The 18737-nt window shown below is 49.7% G+C and overlaps 1 protein-coding gene across 3 annotated transcripts in view; it reads left to right on the top strand.

The window, feature by feature from the left end:
* The first annotated feature begins 3294 nt into the window (after positions 1-3294).
* LOC100119433 (nucleolysin TIAR) overlaps positions 3295-18737 on the top strand; it is a 404341-nt gene continuing 388898 nt past the window's right edge. For all 3 annotated transcript variants that reach the window (XM_031930727.1, XM_008216417.3, XM_031930726.1), the window contains exons 1-2: positions 3295-4310; positions 4394-4724. In XM_031930727.1, coding sequence (XP_031786587.1) covers positions 4452-4724 — 273 coding nt within the window. In that variant the 5' untranslated portion in view covers positions 3295-4310; positions 4394-4451. The remainder of the gene's footprint in view (positions 4311-4393; positions 4725-18737) is intronic.

The raw sequence follows: 18737 nt of genomic DNA, 5'->3' as shown, positions 1-18737 counted from the left end.
GATAATTTCTTTCGCCGAATCGCAGCAGCAGCGGCGCCGATGACAGAGTTTGCGTCCGCCGTGCGCAATGCAGACGAGTTGTCTCCTCATCATCATAATCATCGGCGCATACCGAGCTCGTCACTCGCACGTGAGAGTCCAACCCCCGGTAAAATTGCGCACGCACGAACTACCCCGATAATGCAGCGCGCGGAGAGAATTTTCCCTCTGCCGCGCGTCTCTATATCGCACGGGGTCTTGTAGTACAGGTAAGCGAGTCGGGTTTTCCCAAAATTTCCTCGAGGGTCCTTCGCGCGCAGGCTGCGTTAACAGGCTCCTCTGCAGTCGGCTCGAAATACGAGAGCCTCGTCGCTCTGATACAGGCGCTGCTGTCGCGCGCTCTTCTGTCTTTCTCGCTCTCACTACTGCATGTGCGCGAGAGCCAGGCTTTGACTGGGGCTCTTTCGAGCGGCGCTGTTTCAGAGCTTGACGGGCTCTCGTGCACAGGAGGGGAGGGAGAGCGACGGCGGAGAAGTTTCGTGTTTCGTTGTTTCGTTGATCGAGCCGAGATCGGAGATATTTTAGAAAAAAAACTTGAAGATCAGTGTAAAATATTCACAACAGCCCGCGCGCGCAGCAGCGTTGACGTCGAGTCCTCTCCCTTCCAGCTCGACTGCAGCGCGGCGGAAAAATTATTCAGTGTAGTCCAGCCTTAACCATCTTCTGTATCGCAGTCTCTCTCTCCCACCCCGTGTCTCTCTTCTCCTCCCGTCTCGCTCGTTCTCCCTCTCCCCTCTCATCCCTTTGGCGCTCTTACCCTCTCGCCGCTCCTGCAGGAGCCTCGTATATCTATACACGTCCCTCTCTCCGACGTTACCTCGAGAGCGAACGAATGAACGAAGCAGCCCCCGTTGGGGCGCCACCCCCTCTTTCTCTCTCTGCTCTCTCTCTCTCTCTCTCTCTCTCTCTCTCTCTCTCTCTCTCTCTCTCTCTCTCAGCAGAGTTCCTGCCGCCGGTGCCGGCAGCGCCGCGATACATTGCGATACACGGCCGCTCGGCTCTTGTCTCCGCACTCGACGCTGGCCACCTACCGTGCAGGACAAGCAGCGGCGCTCTAGTTCATAGACGCACTGGGCCACTGGACACACACCTCTTTCCTCTCTCTCTTTTCCCCTTTTGATCCCTTCTGTGTTTCGCCGCCACTCCTCCGTCTGCCCATCTCTCTGTATAATTCTCTCTCCCCCCCTCCCGTGTCTTGTGATATTTCTCACTCCCGCGTGCGTCGACCGGCTCTGCGAGTAAACACACGTGTGTGTACACACACTTCGGCGAGAGTGAGAGCAAGCGAGCCGAACACGCGCGCCTCGTGTTGTGTGTATACCCCGCGCGCGCGAGAGAGAGTTTGATATTGCGAGTCTCGTGTCCCTCTCCCTCTCCGCGAACACGTACACCTCGACTCAGTGCAGGGGATATACAGAGAGGGAGGAAAGAAGCACCGAAGAGAGAGAAATATTCCCGCGACTGCAGTGTACGCGTGTGGCTGCTGATATCTGCGACATTTTCTCTGCAGTGCGCGCAGCTCCAAAGAAAAACAAGTGAGTGTGCTGTGCTGTTTGCGTAATCTACGGCCGATCGCGTGAGCGCGTTTGATGCGCCCGCAGCGCGCGACCGCAAACGCGTCTCTGCGACAATGGCCGGCTGATTCGATTGACAAGTTAATCGTCCTCTCTCCCTCTGTTGCTCGACACCGCTCGTCTATGTATATGTCCGCTCCATGCAGATCTCTCCGTCTCTGGCTCTCGATCCGCTCCTGGAGCTTTTATCTCGCTCTCGTACAGCGCAGTCGCACTTTGTTTTTACGTAGTGGTGTAATAACTGGCTAGGCTCTCCTGGATTTTAATCGGATCTGCTCCGTTTGCACACGTGTCGTTTTTTAGCCTCGGAGGACAAGTCTGTGGGCGGGTTTTAAAATGGTCGCTCCCAGTGCGCGGAAAACCACTAACCTTGAGGAAACTCGGCGATACGTGTATTGATTAAACCGGGAAGTGCGGGTGTGTTCGAGAGCTGTGTGCGAAGTCGCCGGACTGGTTGTGTCGACAGAATTTGAAAAGTGAACATTTTTAGGTTGTTTTGTTGAATTCAAAGTCAAACCGTCGGCCGTCATCGCGGCAACGAAAACAAAAGCAAAGTGAAACTTGAAAACCAATAAGTTCAGTAGGCAGCCGGCCTCTCTAACGAGTTTTACATCGTCGGCACAGAGCGCCAGTGAGAAAAGAGAGTCGAGACTCGTCGTCGTCGAGAAGGCACATGCTGACTGAGGCCACGTGAAGAAAGACCGGCTCGTCGAGCCGGCGGAAGAGAGAGAAACCGCCGCAGTTCTGGTTTCCCGCGCGCACACACCTACACACACCGACACATAGCAGCATAGCAGCGGCGAATCCAACCCCACGCAGCGGCGCGACCCCTACACACAACAACCCAACAGGCAGCAGCAGCAGCGGCAGCTCTATCCCCTCCTGCACAGCAGCACAGCGCGAAACGCACAACAGCCGAGAGCGGAAGTACTAGTCAGTCGCCGAGCGACCTTCCGACATCACGGGTTAGCTTTGCAAGCTCTCGCCGCCGATACTTTTTTGCACACGAGATAACGCGCGGCTCTTTTCAAGCGCCAGTTGTTGACGCTGGGGTGTCGGAATTTTCGGCGTACTTGATATATAAGTAGTTCGGTCGTTTTCTGTGTATTATTGTTATTTTTCGTTTTTACGCGAGAAGATGATATCAGTCGCACGTGCGAAGCTCGCTTGCAACGAAGCAGGATTTTGAACGTGTGTCGACTGCCATACGCCAACTCTGATTCTTGTCGACTCTCCGCGTGGTAATCATGGTTTTTTGACGTTTTTCGCGCCCGTCGAGAGAGCGAGGCAGACAGAGAGCTTCAGGAGCTTGCGAGAACACGGGACAACTGATTTCAGAAAGAGAGATATACATAGAAAGAGAGTGTGTGTGAGTGCTGTGCGTCAATAGAATTGTTGAAAGAAAAAAGTGTCGTTTTCAGTCGACCGACTGTGAGATCGTAATCTGTGCTGATTTTTCGGAAGAAACACGTGAACGAGCTCAGCCGAATATCCCCGAACGAATCGCCGCGTGTCGTCAGTGAGAAGTGAAGTTTCGACAGCAGAAGACAGCATCGGCAGTGAAAGCTCCAGCAGTGTTCGACGATCTTTGAAAAGCCGAGAGAAAACGATCGACGAGTGGTGCGCTGGATACAAGCATCGGAGTTGCGAATCGAGCACGTGGGGCTAAATAGCGGTGTAGCATCGCCAATCAACTGACTCATCCGGCGCCGTACCCACCTCGCTGAATCTGCATTTCCGGAATTTACTTCCAAGCCAAAGCAGACGCACTACTCATCTCCCACTCTCCATTACTCGCCAGCGGAACTCGAGAGTCTTCAAGGAGTTTCGAGAGATCCCACTTGTTCGAAAAGTTGAGCCTTCGGCGGCATTCACCTATTCGTCGTCGCCGTCGTTGCCAGCGAGGGAAAATTCAACAAGTCGCGCTCGGCCCCCGCTGGAAATCGACGCAAAAGTCGCGACGATTCCGTCGTTTCGCGATCTCGTCAGCTGCAAAGCAGGCAAGATCCCGTCCGTACGCGCTACCGATCTGAAGGAGGTGGCCCAGGCCCGTACCGTGGTCCGGGGCCCGATAATAATCGACGCTCGAACCCTCAACGCTCACCCGACGATCCTCTCCCAGGCGCAGGATCACCACCACCATCACCACCATCACCAGGAATCGAGCGCTGTCAACCTAGTCCAGAGCAACAGCAGCGCCAGCAGCAGCGGTTGGCCGTCCTCGAGCAGTAGCTGGTGCAGCTCGTGTAACAGTAACAAGGGTGAATTCGTTGGGGTGGCCGGCGCGCCGACTTCCTCGACCTCGGGCCCCGGGATCGCACCTCCGGCCGTAGTCGGCTGTCTGCTTGGCGTGTACCCGAATTCCGGCTGCTCGACGGGGCCTAGGGCCCCCCAAGCTGCCGCGAGTGCGCCTCTGATCCAGGGCGTACCTGCCCATCACCACCACCACCACCCGCCGCCGCAGATCGTAAGCGTACCGGCAGCAGCGGCCAGTGTCCCGGCTAGTACCGGCGGCTGCCGTTCCTGTTGCTGTCACCATCAGCAGCAGCACCATCACCAGCAGCCGGCCACCGCGGTCCAGCTCACCAGCCAACGGGGCGGCATCTCGCTAAGGGTTGCGAGGGTGGCGTCCACCACCTCCGTCCGAGCCGCCCCCTACGCGCACTCCCAGCATCAAGGACTGGGAACGGAGTGCAGGTAATTCGTCGTCCTCGCTGCCCCGACGCGGCTTGTATACTGGTTAACCCGTATGTATGGTAAAAAAAATGACGAAATTCCAGGTGTAGGGAGGAGACGGGCGCAGTGGGTGGAGGTGGTGCGCACATCCTCGGCGGCCCGATGCTGTTTGTCCCGTTCACGGTGCCCTCGTTCCCCGCCACGCACCAGCAGCAGACGAGCCACCCGGTGCCGGCCCACCAGAGCCACCACCAGCAACTGCAGCCGCCGGCCGGCGCCCAGAGCCAGGTAGTGCAGCAGCAGCAGCCCCCCCAGCTCAGCCAGCTCAATCACCTGAACCACCAGGGCGGCCTCGTTCAGCCCCCGACCAGCAATCAAGCGACCATTCACAGTACCAGCTGTTCGCCTCAGCAGCAGGCCACGACACCCAATAAGGTTAGCAGCACTTGCGTCTGTGCATTGTCGACGTATAACGCTGCGTGGGCGGCAATTCGAGCCTGCTCTGACCAAAACTGGCGCTCACACAGATCAAAAAAGATTACACGCTCGAAAACGATCTCCCTCGCGCGTTCCAATTTTATTCTCGAAAAAGCAGCGGAAGTCTTCCTCTCGCATATGCATCGCGCCTCATGCCAAGCCCTTTAAGCATCGCGCGAAATTCCTTCATCTCTCTCAAGGAATAACATCATCCGTACAGAGAGCAGGAAGCATCGCGGAGTTCACGCCTCCCCCTACGCGTACACTATACGGGCGATCCCTTTCTCGCCGGGCGCACTCGAGCGACACACACTTTTATTATCCTGGCTGGGGTTCAAGTCAATTTTCTTTAGCGAGCCATAACTCGCGAAAAAGATACGCCCGCCGCGTTGCATCCTTGGCAGAGCCGACTTAATTCTTCCCGCTGCGAGGAGCTCGTCGTCCAGGAGGCTCCACCTTCCTTGGCAGCTGTGGAAAATACGCGTCGAGTTGGGTTATTAATTATCCGCGGGAAAACTCTACACTCGCGTTTTTGAATGATTTCGAAGCGTATTTTTTATGCGAAAAACGACCACTTCGTTCAAGTCAGTTCGCAGCCGATTACAAAACAGTCCGAGTAAACGGTCTTCGCTTTACTGCCTTCCGAGAACTGCGTCGTAAAAAATTCTATTTGCCAATATCGTCCAACAGAAATTGCCCGAGCTCGTTTTTAAAAAAATACGCTATACGTATACACCTCAACGAGTTTAAAAACAACGACTACGAGCGAGAAGAAAAAAGCTTCGAATTATCTCAATTATAAAAGCGTAAACCGAATGTATAATCAAGTCCACCGCTCTCGGAGGAAAAATACAGAGCGTCGTATAATTGCTCGTCTCTCTTTCCCCCTCCGCTATAGTTATACATCGCGTTTCGCGGAAAAGTGCGAAAATTAGCGAGCCTATCGAGCAAGAGACAAGAGCGCCGCGACGGAGGGGTATACTTTAATTCTAAAGGATAGGAAAACGTTGCTATATCCGGCGGCGGCGGCGCGGGAGGAAGAAGAAGCGCGCTCGCCGAGAGGAGCAAGACTTCGAAAGTAGCTCAACTAACTTTATTAATTAAAGGCTGTTAGTCCCGGTTGCTCGATACAGGGTGGCGCAGCCAGCCGGAGTTTCCGCTCTCTTCTCTCGCTCTTGACGCGCCGCTCGCCTTGATTTTCATTATTATTCGTTATTTTTCATAATTACAATGGCCCACCCCCCGCGCACTGCTCTGGCTATAGGCTGTGCGTAAGTTTGTTTGTCAATTGAAAGTTTGCGTTCCGCCGCTGCTGAGCCCGGAGGCTTGTGTCGGGGCTTACAAATTGGACAGGGTGGAGGTCTCTATCAGCGTCGCTGCCGCGATTAATTAAACTCGGCGGCGAGGAGAATTGGGACGAAAATATTCATCGCTCCGTATTTTTGACAAAGATATCGATTTGCAATAACAAAAAAGCGTTCAAAGAGTACCAACCATACCCGCGTAACCGCATGACGGTCAGTCACTAACACCCTCGCAACCCTCTTCCCAAGCCAACAACCCCATCCCGGCGAATTAAGACTGCTCAACGCGTCCCGTAATTAAAAAATTGCTCTCGCGCGTCGTGCGCAGTCGTGGCCGTGGGCGCCGCGCAAGAGGAAGAATTGGAGAGTCGGTGAAAAAAAAAGAGAAACGTCGGGTATAGCGCATGCGGGACTTTATAGTCTGCGAAATCTTTGCGCGCGCAGAGAGCGAGAGAGTAAAACTGCGTAGGGGGGAACGCAGTAGTGTAGTGCGCCTACGTCAGGATCGAGCGCAAGCGCAAAAGAGAGAGGGAGAGAGTGAGCGACCGGCTGCTACAGGAGGGTAGAGAGCTGGAGAGATCAAAGCACTGAAGATGATTTCATTACGACACGCCACTCGTCTGCTACGCTGAAATATCAAAAGATTGCAGCTGGCACACTCTTTTTCTTTCTGGACGAGAGAGAGAGAGAGAGAGAGAGAGAGAGAGCGCCGCTCTGCCTTTTTCGCTTTCCGCGCGCGGCACCTCTATTCATTCGGGGGACTGCTGCTCTGCCGCTAGCTTTTTGACTGAATTTTTTGCGGGCGATGATTTTCGCTATTTGCCTCTGATGCCTACTGCGCTTCTAAACTTTTCCGAATTGGTTTTAAACGCTAATTGTGCTATACCAGCCGTTAGAATACTTTTTCACTTTTCGAGTTCCAAAAAGAAGCAGCAGACCTCCAGCATCATCGCTGTTATTACAAACCGCGAAAAAACACTCACAGTCGGGCATTACTCGGAAGCCTGAGCAGCAGCAGCAGCTCGAGGAAAAACGAATTTCAGCCTTGTCGTCGGCCCTTAATATTTCATTACATTACACCCCATCCCCGCACTCGACTCTCCGTCTTCCGAGCAGCGGCGGCTGTTGGCCATCTCACAGCCCGGCGGCGAGTAGTACACTGCACGTAGATCGTCCCTGGCACGTACACACTCCGAGGTCTTCCACACAATGCTTTTCTTCGTCGTCGCTCTCTCTCTCTCTCTCTCTCTCTCACACACACGTACACACGCACACACCGAGTGGGAGAGAATATTATTAGCCCGAGCTGCTGCTGCTACTGCCGGCACCGCTTGCTATTGTCGAAATAAGCTCCTCGCGCCTCGGATATTCCAAATACTGGCTCTCTAGCAAGGCGGAATAGATTCGTTTTGCCACCAGCCGCCGGATTGCGTATTTTCTTATTCAAGGCGAAATGTGATTTTGCCGAGCCGCTCGCTCCCTCGCGACAAAGGAACGGATTTTTCTCGATTTCCCGCGCCGCCGAAGGCTGCTGCTGCACACTTTTTTCTTCCTCCCGTTTTCGGAGCCGAACTGCATGGAGTCGCGCTTCGAAATATCGGAGAGTGTGTTATAGCGTATAGCATAGAGCGGAGGATAAATAACGTTGATAAATTTTAATGCCACTCGAATAAGCCAGGGAAAAATCTGCTCGACGGTCGCAGCCGACTGAGCGAAGCGAGTGTGAAAAAAGCTCTCGCCCGCGCGTTATAATGGGACGAGGTGAGCGCTACGGAGACCCTCATAAAATTTTACAAATGAGCGTGTACCGCCACGTCGTCGGGAGGGAAAATAACGAAAAAAATGGATATGCCGCACCGAAAGGGTTGCGTGTATAAAAACGAATATAAAACGCGACGGCGGCGGTGGATCTCTAGTCGCTGCTGCTTTTTGCTTACTCCTCTTTTTTCGGTGGTAAGCGTGTTCTTGTCTGCTCGCGCGCGATGTTTCAGAGACTAGGAATATGCGGAGGGCTGAAATTTTCTGTGTGGGTTGTGCGGAGAAAAATATGAAATTTTCATTTTTTGCCTTGGGGATGAATTATTAAAAATTTAGCGTCGTTTCTGTTTAACTCGGTTAGCTCCGCAAGTACAGCATTATTTGCAGAAAAATTTTACGGCGTCTCGAGTTTCCAGCGCGGCGCTAATGGCGGTATAATGACTGTGCTAAATCATATCGCATTGTAGGTATTTTGCTTAGTTCTAAACTTGAGCATTTAAATGTCACATCATTATGAAACTTCGGCGCTACATCACTTTGCATATGAATAATTATAAGCGACGCCTACGCGTAAATGATGGAATCCGAGCTTTTGATAAACTTCTCATACTCGACTTTCCAAATTGAAAAACACCATCTCTCTTCGGCGGAGCAACAAACGAAAAGAAGAAACGCATCGGCTGAAATACGAGCCTCCGGGAACGCGAGAGGCGAAATCTGGAAAAAATTAAATTGTTAAAAGGAAGCTCGGTAAATCCGCGTCGTCCCGACCCCTAATTCTTTTTCCCGGAAGTGCGCCGCAAGATAAGTATGGAATGCGTGCCGCGCGCGTGTATGCAAACAAATGGAGGTCATACGGAGCAGTCGCGAAAGCGCTGCGAAACAAATGTCGAGCATTTACATTTAGCAGGAGATGACCCCGCCGCGCGCTTTGTTTCTTGCCGCGGACTCCCAAATTTCTTCCGTATCTCTCTCTCTCTCTCTGCCTCTCTAGCTTTCGCGTTTTATTTATGCGAGCTTTTGACGCGGTTTGTTTGTTTCGTCTATCGACGGATTAAGTTGAGTTTTAAAAAGCTTCTTGAAAAATTACACTAGGCGAGGGATCGATATTCCAAGTCTGCTGCTGTGTGTGTGGCTTAGCGCTAAAACAGCTCTCCGCCACTAGACCTATATTTCTGAAATGGCTTTACGAGTATTGGTTTTATGTATTTTTTTTATATGCAGGATTTTATGAGCTTATGTAAACGGCCGTAACTCTGAAAATTCGAGTCATCGGCAGGAGTAATTTTGAAAAAAAAAATTTGCCTCAGCTGTTATTCCGAAAATATTTTTTACAGCTGCCTTTTATTTTTTGTTTGGAAAATAAAAATTCTACGACGATCCCATAAACCCTTCCGCCAGTGGTATACCATCGCTTAATTATCAACCTGACGATAATCCCTCCGGTAAAAACGTCACACTCTCTCGCGGCCATGCAAAACAGTGGCGTGCCTTTAATTTAAGAAAACGACAGCCTCGACGATCGTTTTTTCTTTCGGCGCTCATTATTTCCTACAACGCATTTTTCACTCGAAAATAGCAATTTCTAGAAAAGTAGTAGCCTTCATCGCGATATCCGCGGCTTTTCGCGCAAAAACCACGTTCCGAATCCAGCCACACGCCGGCCTCGGCAATTTCGACGGCAGCAAAATGCCGGACGGCCGCGTTACCCCGTGCAACGGGATTTGCATCCCGGATCCCGTGTGATTTGCATTTCAATTCTCCGCTATATAGGAAGGCTGCCTGCCAAATGCCGAGAATAGAAACGTAAATAGGAGAGCTTGCGGAGCAGTGAGAATAGATCCTAAGACGCGTTTCTCTCTCTCAGTAAAGCCGAGGCGCCATCGTCGTCGTCGTGAGAGAAGGCTCCGGTGTAACTCGCGGAGAGCGTTGCGTTACACGCTAGCTCAGTCATTGAGACGACGCTGCTAATTGGGAAGTAACGGAAAATTATGGGGCTTCGCGAGAGAGAGCGTGGTTTATTGGCGGGCCTGATTAATGGCTGCAAGCGCGCCGTGTCTTTTGTTGGAAGATCGTCGCTGATGAATGGGAAGCTTTTTGTCGGCGGGACACGGAATGAAACGTTGTTTATCGACGACGTACGATCGTTATTTTTTCAGGCGTATATTTTATTCGCAATACCGTATACAGATGGATTAATTACCGGGAAACAAAGTGCAGTCAAAATACAAATCCATAACTTTAGCGCGCGCGGGTAAAAAATTAATGTCGATGTGTGGAAGCGCTTTTGGAACACAAATAGAACACCAGCTGCGTGTAAGAGCTCGCAGACGAAATAGAGAGTCGGGATGAGTTTAAATTTTAATGAATCCGCGATCGCATTCCAGCTCTCTCGAAAGAATCATCGCGATAAAATCGAACAATGCGCGCCGAAATGGATTTGCAAATTAGTTGCCCACCACACCGAATACACGATATCCAGAGCAGCAAACCAATCGGGAAAATTTTGAAATTCCACGAGAGAGAGAGAGAGAGAGAGAGAGAGAGAGAGAGAGAGAGAGAGAGAGAGAGAGAGAGAGAGAGCAAGCCCAAAATAGGTACACCGCATACGGTAATGACGTCGATACAGAGTGGGCTGATTCACATTCAAATTTCGGAGAAGAATGTCTCTATGGGGACAGAGAGTGAGAGAGGGATGGTCCGGCTTTGAAAGCAGTTATTTTGAATTATTAATTACGGCGTAGTAACGTAAACTCATTAAGCCATAAATTTCTCATCAAGCCAGTCGGATCGAGGCTGAATGCGAGAGCGCTAGCGTAATCTGGCTTTTCCGACTAACTTGATTTCGCGCGCGAGGCTCTATCCTATACCCATTGAAATGCATAACAAGCTATACGTACGAATCGCGTGTAATCGCTCATGTTTATGCGCTCGTAATTGCTTTACCGGGCCTCTGTATCTTTCTTTTAATCCGGCCGAATTAAATGTTGTATTTAACGAAAACTGTGTACGTAAATTAGCTCGATTTTAGCTAACGACGCGAGCATTAAAAAATTAGTCAGTTTCAAGTCGCGGCAAGGATAATCGATACGCCCCAGCCGGCGAAAAAACAAAAGCTTCCTGGCAATAAAGGCGACAGGTGACGATGTAGCTTTGTTCTCCCTTAAGTAGAGCTCGCGCGAGCGCAGGTGCCCCGAGAGTTTCGCCTCGGAAAATCTCCGGCGCAAAAAAAAACTCACAAGAGAGAGAGAGAGAGAGTGAGAGCAAACTGCAGCGGCGGCGCTTGCAAATGAGAGAGCTTTCGCACAGTGGCAGTATTTCTTGTTGAGGTTTATAATCCCGTAGGTATCGCGATACGCCCCTGCGCGCGCGTGGATCTCCCCGAGGAGGCGCGACGGCGAAATTTCTCTCCCCCTCTGGAAAATTTCCCCTTTCTTCCGCGCGCTGAGAACTGAAATTTTCAAGCGCGCTTCAGTCGATTAAAGTGGAAATTGCGGTTCATATTTATCGGGGTGGGGCGTATTAAAAATTCAGGGCTGTTCTTACTCTTCATTATCGTGCGCGCGCGCGAGAGCTCGACGAAGCAGAGTCGAGCAAGTGCGCCGCGGCTGCCTTTTTTCCCGGCGTGGAAAGTTGCGAAAGTCGTTCTCGAAATGTTTGCTGATACTGTATATTACTCCTGAGGACCGCTGGCGGTGCTGTGTGATCTTTATCCGGAGCGCCGGCGCAGATTTCAAAAACTAGCTCTCGAGAGCTCTCTCTCTCTTTCGAATGGGAAAAAGTTAGGCAGATCGTTCGCTACGCTGCGCTGGGAATGGAAAGGCTTTTTCGAATTTTCGCGCGCCTCCGATAAAGTGCTTTCGATACGGCTTATATTTTGGGCAAAAAATACTGAAGTGAAAACAAACTCCGCTCTACTACTTTTTCGAAAAAATAAAATCTCGTCCAGCCCCCTCGAAAGCTCGAAATTGCGCTCAAAAACAATTCGCTCTCTCTCTCTCTCTCTCTCTCTCTCTCTCTCTCTCTCTCTCTCTATCCCGTCCATCCCTCAGCACGCGTATCGCGTCACCGGAACACTCTACTTTGTCCCTTCCACTCGTCCACTTGCGCGTCCGGCAAATAAAATGCCCTCGCGCGCGCGCATACACGTAAGTGCATAGCCACCACTGCCTTACAACGCAGCGCGCGGCACGTAGTACAATGGGTTCGCGACTGCGTGAGACGCATATTGATTTCGGCATTTCGAATTTCGCCGCAGCGCACACCCACACACTTGTATAGAGATTCGGGAGGGGACGGATTCGCCCGCGGCTTGCATCGAGATCAGATCAGAGCCGCTGGTCGTTACTCTCGTTACTAACGAGTGTAATCATCGTTACACTCTGGGATGGGAGAGGACAGATAAAGTGCATATCAGGGCAATGTACGAGATGGCTTCTTTCGCTATTCGAGCGGGAAAAAGCTCGCGCGGGCTGGTAAGTGAGGCCCGAAATTGAAACGTGGTGGAGAAAAAAAAGTTTCGCGGGAAAAAGTATGAAGGACTGAGAAATAAAAGAGCGGAGAGTGGAAGTGAAATATTTTATACGCCGGAGGTACTTGAGTATCTTTTCAGTGAGACTGATGGAGCTTGGAGGGCTTGAATTTGTTTCGCGTGTATTAATTATAGAATATTTAACTCCTTTTTGAGAGAGGCGGATCAAGATTTTGAGGTTTTTTTTTTCTTTTCTATAACCAACGACGATATCTGTTATGAAACTTGCTTTTTTCAATATACTCGTGCGTTTGAAAACGCGGGACTGGACAGAGAGACACGCGAAAAAGCCGCTTTGGAATCATACGAATGCGAAATGATATTGAACCGAGGAAGATATGAAAGACTTAATGAAGGCAAATACGGCGAGGCGGACGAGAAACACAAATGGCGAATCCGATGAAAAGATTAAAAGGAACGAAGAGAGGGATTGAAAAAGAGAGATGTTTGATGAAAAATGCATACGTATGACTCTCCTCCTCCTCGTCGTCGTCGTATATCGATCATCTGTCATTCCGTCGTAAAATATTTTATGCTAAAAGCTTTTCAATAAAATACGGCATCCGTCATTATTTTCCAGGCACATTTAATCGAAAAAAGCTTTTGTCCAGCTTGCATCGCCCTCTCTCAGTACGTGTATAAAACATCGTTAGAGTGACTCTTATCGTAATGAAATTCCCGAATGATTAAAACTTCTCTTTGTGTCGCCGGCTTCTCTCCCCATCCACCTCATACTTAACGAGCAAAAAAAGTCAATCCACACCCGATCCACTCGATAATTCATTATCGTCCCGCAAATCAGGATGCAAATCACGTTATACCGCACTCGAGGCACGCGCTTAACTCGACAAAGTGAAACAACCGCGCGATCGAAAAACAGCGGCGGGCAAAAAAAAATACATCGCCCGACGTGTTTTCGGCCAATTAAACATTTCCATTTTCAATTTCTCGCCGGCGGTCCGGCTGCGGTCAGCGATCGTTGATTCGTTTATCCGTTCCGCGCGCTCGATGGTTTTCTTTGTTCTTCTAATTTTCCCTTCTATCCCTGCGCCTCGCTCGTCACGCTCGTTATCAATGTGGTGGTACGGTGCTCTTTTTTTCACTTTCCCTTTCTTTCCGCTCGTGCGTCGCTACGTTCATTGAAAACAAATTGAAACGTTGCCTGGGGGAATTAATGAATCTCGTAATGGAATATTACATGCCGGCGCGCGCGTGGACTGCGGAATTGTGAGAGTCGGCGCTCTCAAAGGACGCGTAGACTATGTTCCATTGTAAGAACACACGATTTCCTTTGTTTTATTAAATTTAAATTTAAAATTTGAACGGAGTTTTGAAAGCTCAATAAATGCGCTTTGTGTACATTTGTGTTGCTTTCGCTAGATTTAATTTGCGCGCTCTACACGAGTTTTAATTTTTTTCTCTCGCACGTTATCCGTTCCAGCGCTTCTTTCGCTTAGAACTTTTCAATATTCTCTCGCCGTCTAACGTAAAGCAATTAAACTGATATATTTGACCGTTCGAACCTACAAACAATGTCGTTCAGTTAGGTGAGAGTTATTGATTGCAGCTAGCACGGTTATTATTTGCACTGATTCTATTTTCGCCCAAGCGATTTCTTGGAGTGTTTCAGGCTGTATTCTAACTCTGCAAAATAGTTCGAATCGAACCGCTCAATTTGAAACAATAAGGAAAAATTTCATCCGAAAGAACAGCAGATCGACGATCAATACATAACCGATCACACGCTAGGCGCGACAATCCTCTCTCTCTCGGGGATCAGCTCATCCCCGACACGGCGGTATCCGCGGATGAAAGCAGAGAGAGAGAGAGAGAGAGAGACTCTCGAGAAATATTGTTATGCAGAGGCTGCGCACGTATCGAGACTCAACGAGTCTCTCGACGCCGGCGCGGCACAACAGCGTCGCGGATAAATATGGAAATCTTGTTGTTTCGTACTAAAACCCTTTGCAGGAGAGAAAGAGATAGAGAGAGCGAAGCCGAGGCGTCGACCCCACGGTTCCCCTGTTTATCCCCCCGTGGTTGCTTCTGCTGCTGGAGACGCGACGCACTGCAAATATCGGCTAATGTTATACTGAGTATCTTTAGCTTCCACCGCGCGCTTACGCTTCGGTTTTGTTGCTGGTGTCGGGGGTGTGACGCGCAGCTATAGGATTGATTTTTATTTTGCGCCGATGTCACAAGGTTGCTTCTGAAGAGGAATTCAAAAGTTTGATGTTTTATTTGGATTATTGATCAATTCGAGGTAAGTGCATCGAAAGGAAAGGTTTGTTAATCAACGTTTGGATTGCACATCATCGAATGCATCGTGAATGAACAGATGGATGAGGATGCATTAAAGGAAGTAGGGAATTCAGGTCAAAGCTTTGATTTGATTTGGTATTGGAGATGATTAGTTTTCATTAGTCGAGTGGTCTATGCGGATGTAAGTCAAAGTCTCATTCACACAACTAATTACAGCGCACACACAGACACACATAGTATTAAATGGCACCCGGCAGGTTCACTACGTTATAGGATATCATCCGTATAACCTTAAAAGTGGAACCTTAAAAGTGGAACCACGTATCGATAGCTCGGTCAGAGCTTTGCATTAGACTATTGCTAATAACATAACTACTCCACTTTGAAACACACAGCCACTCCCGCAACAAAAAAGCTATGCACACTCAGTTCAGAAGCAGCAGTAAATTAGATTCCTCGGCTGTTCTAAAGGGCAGAAAAATCTGATAAGATAAGTCTGCGAGCTCTAGCCAGTCAGTCAGCTCTCTAGCTCGACCCTTTAGTCTCGCAATCTCTCACCTTTCTCTCTCTCTCTCTCTCTCTCTCTCTCTCTCTCTCTCTCTCTCTCTCTCTCTCTCTCTCTCCCCGTCTTTTTCCCTCGCCACCACTCGAATGGCGACCCGCATGGAAGGAAGAAGAATCGCGAGGCTTGATTGTTTTAGCATCTCTTGCTCTCTCGCAAAAGCGAAAGTGCTCGAGCTCTCGAAACGCAGAAGGAAATCTCGTTATTCTTTTATCCGGCACTTTTCCTCCTCGAACTCGAGCTATATATATATATATATATATATATATATATATATATATATATATATATATATATATATCACTCTCGAGACAAAACCGGCAAAAAGCGCAGGAAAAGAAAGAGGCGCGTCATCTATATATACATGTATATGAAAGAAAAAGGGGCCGCGGGAAAACGGACCGAGTGAAGAGGCACTGGGTCTCTCTCTCTCTCTCTCTCTCTCTCTCTCTCTCTCTCTCTCTCTCTCTCTCTCTCTGTACACGTGACACGCACATTAATTATTTTTTCCTCGCGCTATTCTTTTTTTCTTCTTCTTCCACTGCTGCCGCTGCTGCTGCTGTTACTGCCCTTTCCACGGTGTCTGGAGGGACGGTATATAGTTTGACGAGCGCGCAGGCGCACGGAGCGAGGGAAAAAAGACTAGGAGTAGAGAGTGCAGTATTTTTTAGCGAGTCGCGCTGCTGCTGCATACACTGTCTAGATGCAGATTTGTACGAGCTCGAGGCATCTTCCAATTACGAAGAAGTTAGCCAGATGAGATGCGCGGAAAAAAGAATTCTCATGATTATTCGAGTTTGACATCTTACAATTTCACGTTTCCACGATCATTAACGTGCTTTCTTCCTTTCTGTTTCAGGTACGTACATAGTTGGACAATCTCGCGTCACGTGAGTGTAAGCACAATTTTTTTTTTGAAAACCTGAAATTTCTGCTGATAAACCGGACAACGTCTTCACCTCCACATTCTGCTCCTGCCTTGCCACAGCCAAGCCCACACACGCGCTGATTTATGATTTAACGCCAGTTTCGCGCGCGACTAGTAGACGCGAGAAGCCCAGCCCAGACTCCGAGACCTATACACTGCCGCACTGTGTATAAGGGCTTGCACGGTGAAACGTTACAGTGAGCTCATTAATTTTGCAGCCGTGGATAGAGGGGGGCAGGGAGGGATAGCGAGTGCCAAAGGGTGCCTTAACAAGGCGCCAGCGCTGAGGCCGCTTTAACGGGCGCGACATTGAGGATCGCGCGCGCGCGAGGGAGAACCACTATACCGCGTCTCTCTCTCTCTCTCTCTCTCTCTCTCTCTCTCTCTCTCTCTCTCTCGCCCTCTCCTCGTTTTCGCATTGACATATTTCCTTCTCCCGTGGAGCTTTTTTCGCGCGCGGCGACGAGCAGCATCGGTATTTTGTTACACACGCCATCAGAGCTATCAAGTGCGACGGCGCGGCTTATTTTCTTTTACGAGGAAAAGCTGCGCCCGCGGGGGCGAGAGAGCGGTATAAATAAGTGTTGTCAGGGTGTGGGTTGACTCTTTTTTTTTTAAGGGGAGATTTACTTATGTGCGAGAAAGTGTTATTGAAATTGGGCAGAATGTTCTGCTGCCTCTGCGATAGTGATTTTCGAGGTGTGCTATAACTTTTACGAACTTTTCTTGCACATATAATATTCGTTTCAAGTTCGAGTCGAAAAGCCTTAGGATTACAACACTGCCTTCTTATCTTTCACTTTACAATCCACCCACGCTGCTCCTTCTTCCACAGAACGATGGCAACCTCAACCAAAAGTACCTCATCATTTCAACCCCCTCGAAGCTAAGAAAAGAAGGTAAACCATTACGCCCCTCGAGCGGCCAAATCCACGTTATTTCAATTCACGCGTCATAAACAATCAACGGAATATCAGCGTTGCGGTACTCCAGCGAGAAAATCCCTTAAAGCCCCGGGGCAAAGAGAAGCCGGACAGAAATGAAGGATATCTCCACTTTCTCGAGAACAAAAAAAGAGAATCACGCGTCGTCGTCGTCGTTGTCGTAGTAGTCCCTTCGACTTCCGGAGTTACGAGCACAGAGATTACCGATGTAATCGCGGCTGCGCGGCGCAGGTACAGCAGCAGTGGACACCTCTATCTCCCTCTCTCTCTCTCTCTCTCTCTCTCTCTCTCTCTCTCTCTCTCCCGCGATGCAATATAGCCAGAGGGGCAAATAAAAGTCGAGCTTTTACGAGGGTAATCGTCCTCGCGTGCGGCGCGGTACAAGTGCTTTATGGGTTTACAAGGCCGTGACGAGGGCTGAATTTTACTAAGCGCGTCTCGAAATATATTAATCGCGCGCTCCGTTCGTTAAATTAATTCACCTTTGCGATTATCCTTCGAAACTCGAAATTACGAGAGAGAGAGAGAGAGAGAGAGAGAGAGAGAGAGAGAGAGAGAGACGTCGCATAGCCTCTCGGCATCCCTCCTTTTGCGCATTTCACAGCCATAATTACGTCACGCGATCCGTCGCCGCGTATGTCGGACCTCTTTTGAGGATCTTAGCGCTGATTATCGCGCGCCTTTTCCAGAGAGCCGCTTTTTCGTTAAAGCGATACATTCTCTTTAAGGAAAATCGATCCGATGTACCGCTGCTCTGCCACCGCCGCCGCCGCGCTATTACGTCCTGGAAGATTAGGGCGAAGGATTGCAGAAAACCGCAGCCCGGAATTTGTTGGAGAGAGAGCATTTAACATTTTCTTTTTTGCCGGCTAGCTGCCGGCCGGGGATTATCGTGTAAATTATTGTTGTCGCTTTTTTTGCGAGCGCGAGTTAAGTGGGAAGTGAGTTATGCGCCCCGAGGATATGGAGTCTGAGGGAGTGCTTTTAACCTTAGCTGTAAATAAAAGTAGATTAGTTAACGCCGGCGTCGTTAAGCTGCGCCGATTCAGAAATAAGAAATTAAAACATCAAAAGCAGGGGCACGCAATCACACTGGCCGAAACAAAAAATCCTCTCGAAATTTCAATTTAATATCACACCGTCTGCCGCTGCTGTTCGACCCTTTCGCAATTTTCCATCCCCGACGCGTCTAGCGCAGTGCTTATCGATCTTCCCCGAAAATTCGCAAAATTAACCCGAGGATAGGAAGTTTTACTACGGGCAAGCGGCTACGCACTCCTGTTAATTTCGCTCGAAGACACTTGAGCCGTCAAAAATAAACTTGGCTTTTCACGGCAGATCCGTAATGTTGTCGCGAAAACTGAAGCCCCACCGGCGCGTCTAAATCTCGCCGTACTAGAGAGAGCGGCGTAATCCTCTTTAAAACGGCCCCGGAATTAACTTCGGCGCCTTGTTAATTTGCCTCGGGAGTTTGTAAACGTACACGAGAAAAACACAACGATTGCGATCCGAATTTTCCCCAACGGGATCGATATGGTACACACAGCTGCTCGAAAACACGCGGTTTTTTCCCAGCCCGGTATAGCCGAAAATTAATATTTACAAAAATGGACACGAGAAAAAATCTCCGGAATAATAACCGATGACGACGAAACGTCAGCGGGTGAAATTCGGGTCCAGCC

The sequence above is a fragment of the Nasonia vitripennis genome, chromosome 4 (assembly GCF_009193385.2).
Source record: "Nasonia vitripennis strain AsymCx chromosome 4, Nvit_psr_1.1, whole genome shotgun sequence".
NCBI lineage: Eukaryota > Metazoa > Arthropoda > Insecta > Hymenoptera > Pteromalidae > Nasonia > Nasonia vitripennis.
The sequence above is the reverse complement of the archived record's forward strand: the minus strand, read 5'-3'. Positions and strand labels throughout refer to the sequence as shown.